We start from the raw sequence: 5,593 nt of genomic DNA, 5'->3' as shown, positions 1-5,593 counted from the left end.
GGGTCATATAATCAAGAGAACAAGCCCTGCCCACGACCTGCTGCAGCACTCAGGAAAGCAAGCCCTGCACCTTACCTAAGCAGTACAGAAAATAGATGTGGCCATTGCAGGTAATTTTGCACTATACACAGGTGACATCTTTCTCCCTATTCTTGTTTTTTAACACTCATGGTAGATGTGGGAGCTGGTCCTGGATTCTTAAGCATAGGGCAACTGGCAATGTCTTTCACAAGCTTCCACTTACTGTGGGCCCTCCACTTCACCTAGGCAGCAGGGTAGAGTTAACCCTGGTTGCAGGTTTTGTAGATGAGCTAGCTCCTAGGGCATGAGAGTGAGAAAGCCAGTGGACTGACCATCTCAGAAACTTCTCAGGCCCAGATCCAAAGCTTTGAATTGGTCCAGCCCAACATCCACCCCATTGATGAACTGCCAGACTGCATGAAGGGGCTTGTCCTATAGAGCCAAAACTACAGGATCATCATGACACATGACAACAACAGGATATCAGAAAGGAGTCCTAGTAAGACTCAGGTGTTTATAGAGTAGCAGAAGCCAGAGGGCTTGTTCCAAACCAATGAGTCATTGCAATGAAGATTTTCAAGAAAAGAAGTATGGATAAAGGGAATGCTGTGCAACACCTTGTGACATACTACAGCTTCCTCAATGAGACTTATTTTCTCTGTTGTCATGGGAATTGCTAGAATGGACAGTAGGTATGAGGGAAGGGAGAGTGTTGTATTGGGGTGCATGATGCAGAAAACATTTAAAAAAAGAATTGGAATCAATTCTTCCAAATCCAATTATTATATACAGCTTCCGTTCTTTGTATCTTAAAAGCAACATGGTGATTCTTTATAAAAATTGCATTCATATTTTGCATACAAGGTCAATGATTTAAATAACTAGAAGCAATGTTAAGAATAGAATGAGAACATGACATCCTAGGGGATTTCTTAGGAAACCATCAAAGCTGAATTCATTTTTTTTCAGTAGCCATGAGCATTGAGGATTTGCACACCTGGGATTACAGTGGCATTGCTATACCTAGTATAATTAAAAACCTTGAATATTGAGCACAAGATGCACAAAAATAGAAGTCTGTGATTCCTTTAGGTTTATTATGCCATCCATAAAGCAATAACCAATGCTTTTCCTACAAATAATCCTTCTTAATGGAAAGTCAGTTGACGTGTGGTGTATTATGGCTTTCACAAGAACACATTTATGATCAATGTTCAGGTGAGATGTTAATTATGAATTCTCTTTATTGTAACCACAAAGCTAAAATCCATTTGCAAGTGTATGGAATAGTAGCTAAATTTGATCAGGAGAATATCACCTTGGTTATCAGGGAAGAGTTTATCTACCACCATGTGGCCCATTATCTGCCCACCTTAGTCTTGTCCTGGTGCCTGTATATTCATCAGTGTCCAGCTGGCCTCTCTGTCTTTCTGTCCTGAGACCCTCTCTTTCATCACAAAAGTCCCACCTTAACTCTACAACCCAGCTATTGACCATTCAGCTGTTTACTTTATCAGTAAGAAGGGGATGGAGAAACACGTTATAATATATTAAGGCAGGAACTGTTTTATAGTAATGACAATACCAAAGTCCAGCTTATAATTATATCTTTGCTGGCACAGAAATCAGCACTTGAATAATATTTACACAGTGTAAAAAAGATTATCCCTACAAAGGATACTATACAACTTTTCACCAGTAACTGTTCTCAACCTGACACATGCTTATGTATAAATCTGTAGTACTGCTCATCAGTCTCCATTTGGCTGGTTCCCCGTTCTATGGAGGAACAGCATCAATTTTGTGCTCAACAAAACAATGTTTCTTTTAGAAAATGATGTTTGCTACTAATTCTTGCAAGTTGTGCTTTCATTATTTTTCACATATTGAGGAGGGGGTTTCATTAACGAATTGTTGCTAGGAATTCTTTAAGTAAGAGTCAGAGAATAGATGGATTAACAGAATAAATATATTTACTTATAAATCCAAAGTGTAGCATTCAAAGAACAAAGTTATAGAGTTAATGGTCCAAGCATCTTACCCTTGCAATTCCCTTTACTTTCAGAGTACTCAACAACATGGGAGGTGTGAACCAAACAACTATATCAGAATTCATTCTTCTGGGGCTTAGTGATGATCCAGCTCTGCAGCCTTTCATCTTTACCCTGTTCCTGTCCATATATCTGATCACCACCTTAGGAAATTTGTTCATCATTCTAGCTGTTAGCTTTGACTCCCAACTACACATGCCCATGTATTTCTTTCTCTCCAACCTGTCTTTTAATGACATCTGTATAATCACAACCACAATCCCAAAGATGCTGATGAACATCCAAACCCATGATCAGACCATCACATATAAAGGATGCCTCTCTCAGGTCTACCTCATTGTGAATTTTGGCAGCATAGAAAGTTGTTTACTTGCAGTGATGGCCTATGACCGCTATGTTGCTATCTGCCACCCTCTGAAGTACACAGTTATCATGAATCACTATTTTTGTGTGATGATGCTGCTCTTCTCTGTGTTCGTTAGCATTGCACATGCGTTGTTCCACATTTTAATGGTGTTGATACTGACTTTCTGCACAAAAACTGAAATCCCTCACTTCTTCTGTGAGCTGGCTCATATCATCAAACTTGCCTGTTCCGATAATTTTATCAACTATCTGCTGATATACACAGTGTCTGTCTTATTTTTTGGTGTTCATATTGTAGGGATCATTTTGTCTTATATTTACATTGTATCCTCAGTTTTAAGAATGTCATCATTGGGAGGAATGTATAAAGCCTTTTCAACATGTGGATCTCATTTGTCGGTTGTTTCTCTGTTTTATGGCACAGGTTTTGGGGTACACATAAGCTCTCCACTTACTGACTCTCCAAGGAAGACTGTAGTGGCTTCAGTGATGTACACTGTGGTTACTCAGATGCTGAACCCCTTCATCTGCAGCCTGAGGAACAAAGACATAAAGAAAGCCTTCAGAAAAATCATTAATAGGATACTACATATTTTATAATAAATCATCATTTATATCAAAGTTTTTAGAGTAAGGAAAACTTACATAATACTTTGTGATTCAAGGTATTTCATCTCTATCATTACCATTTTATATAACAAGTAAGAGGAATAATAATGATGCACATTCAAACTTGATTTGAAACCAGTCATTTCTGTATGCTTAACTCTGAAATTTAATATATGCTTTCCTAAAGAAAATTATCTGTTAGGTTCCCCAGAAGGGATGTTTAAACTGAGGCTCAAATTTTATATAAAAAATCATTTCGGCAAGGTCTCAGAAGTATATATGGGATAGACAGTATCTTTCATTAAAATTTGGTAGCATTGTCAGAATGATTTTCATAGTAATTTCCCAGTGAATTAAATTCTGGATATATGTATATATATATATATATAATCAAAAAGCAATGGCTCAAATCATTATTATAGTTTTAAAATTAAAACATAATTACATTACTTTAGTGATATAAAAGTATGATAATTTTCATATATATATATATAGGGATATATACATATATATGTATACATATCCTTAACTGTATAAATACAACTTACTCAGCCTAAATAATACTCCTTCTTCTGTATATAATTATATGGCTGATTTCCTGGTATTGGACAATAAATTGGATACTCCCATGCAGAAAACTATTTCCCACGGAGCATCACTTGTGAAATTGTCCCCTTCCATGTTAGCATTCCCTTTGTTATCATCCTTATTCAAGTCATGTTTAGGCAAGTCATGCTGATAAGATTTCATGGGTATTGTCACAACTTTCACATTTCTAGGAGACACATTTTCATAAAAATTCCTTTGTTCCTCTGGTTTTTACAAATTTTCTTCCCTATGTTCAACAATAATGTCTCAGTCTTAAGTGCAGATGCTGTGTTATAGATGTATTAATTGGGGATTGCCACGACACAGTCACTTCTCTGCATTTTGATCAGTTGATTTTCATTCTTTAAGGGTCCTCATATGCTGCAAAAAGAAGTTTTTTTCATGAAGAGGTGAGGGTTACATTTGTCTGTGGGTATAAGTATAAGTACTGAGAACCCAAATAACAATTATGTTTGTTTAGTAAATTGGTACTTGTTGGTTCCCTTCCAAAATCCATAACCTCACAACATTGGGTAGTTGGTTAGGTTTTCAGTACTAGGAAAGATTTCCCTCTTATTTAGTAGATCAATAAGCATTTTTCTGAAACAACCATCATACTTCTTATATTTTGTGTCATAATGCAATTATTTTGCTAATTAGATAGAAATGGTTCAAGATAATGTTGTAACACATGAACCTGTCCCTTGAAGTTGCTTTCATTTTTAAGGTTAAGAAATCTCAAATTAATACAGTGAAATACAGAATTACCTGACATTCTACAATAGTTGTTAGTGAGTATGTTGAAGAAAGAGTTCAATTTTATTTAATCCTTCGGTCAATACAATAACTCAACAGTTGACTCTTTTCCTGACTGTCAAGTAATTGTAGTAAAACTGTCACAACCTAACATCATGCCATAGATAAAACATTGGTGAGGTTTCCCGGTGCTATTGATATTTAACTTCTCTATCCCAAAGACATATCTATAGTGGATTGATTCTGGGCCTCAAGATGGCTTATTTGATTTCAGAAGAATGCTAACTTTTTAGAATAAAGCAACTTCCACAGATAAACATTTTCCCAGATATCTGTGTAGGTCCTAAATATTACTCTATATTGCCTTATAAGACAGGTAAAGAAGGAAACAAAATGTTATAAGAAGAATAATTATATTTATAAGTAAAATTTTTATATTGATGCAACCAGCATTAGCAAATCAACATGAATCACTTCTACTGTAAAATTGTATTGTTTAGGTAACACTATTTGGACCTAAATGTGAGAGACCCAATCTTTTGGGTTCAGACTCCATCTTTAGGAACCTGACCTAAAGTTGAACTCATACCAACTAACAGGCCATTATCAAGCACCAGTTTCCAGGCTACTCTCCCCAACAAGATTTGTGTCTAACAACCAGTTTCCTGTCTACTCCTCGCAACAAGATTTATGTCTGACAACCAGTTTCCAGAATATCCCCCCACCAACAAAACCTGCATCTAGCACCAGTTTCCAGGTTATTCCCCCAACAATTCTGTATCCCCAGGTTACAAAACTGTCCCTGATACTTCACTTCCTAACAATCATCAATCAGGAAAAAAGCAGAAGTTAAGTTAATGGTTTGGCTCTCAGCACCAGACAATTATGTTAAAGGCCATAATGCCCTCCTCCCCCAATTTGATGTGCACTAGGCTGGAAACCCCTTCTTGTTTATATAAAAGCTTGCCTGAATCTATGTTAAGGGCTGCCCCTTCCAGTTTTGCTGTGTCACAGACAGTGGTGTGGCCCAACCTCGAGGTTGAATAAAGAGAGCCTAACATGATTGCAACTGAATTGGCTCCTTGGTGACCTTTGGGGTTCATAGATGCTTCCTGGCCTGGCACAGCAATGCATTAAAAGTGCCCCCACTGAATATTCCTTGAAAATTGATATGATGATATGATTTTCATTTTTAAAAAATC

General features: G+C 36.7%; 1 protein-coding gene across 1 annotated transcript; it reads left to right on the top strand.

Annotated features, from left to right (window-relative positions):
• Window positions 1–2,093: 2,093 nt before the first annotated feature.
• On the top strand, window positions 2,094–3,038 carry LOC116907176 (putative gustatory receptor clone PTE38). The gene has a single exon (XM_032910135.1). The coding sequence runs from the start codon at window positions 2,100–2,102 to the stop codon at window positions 3,036–3,038; it is 939 nt and encodes a 312-aa protein (XP_032766026.1). The 5' UTR covers window positions 2,094–2,099.
• Window positions 3,039–5,593: the final 2,555 nt, after the last annotated feature.

This window comes from Rattus rattus, chromosome 8, assembly GCF_011064425.1.
Source record: "Rattus rattus isolate New Zealand chromosome 8, Rrattus_CSIRO_v1, whole genome shotgun sequence".
In the NCBI taxonomy this organism is placed as follows: Eukaryota; Metazoa; Chordata; class Mammalia; order Rodentia; family Muridae; genus Rattus; species Rattus rattus.
The sequence above is the reverse complement of the archived record's forward strand: the minus strand, read 5'-3'. Positions and strand labels throughout refer to the sequence as shown.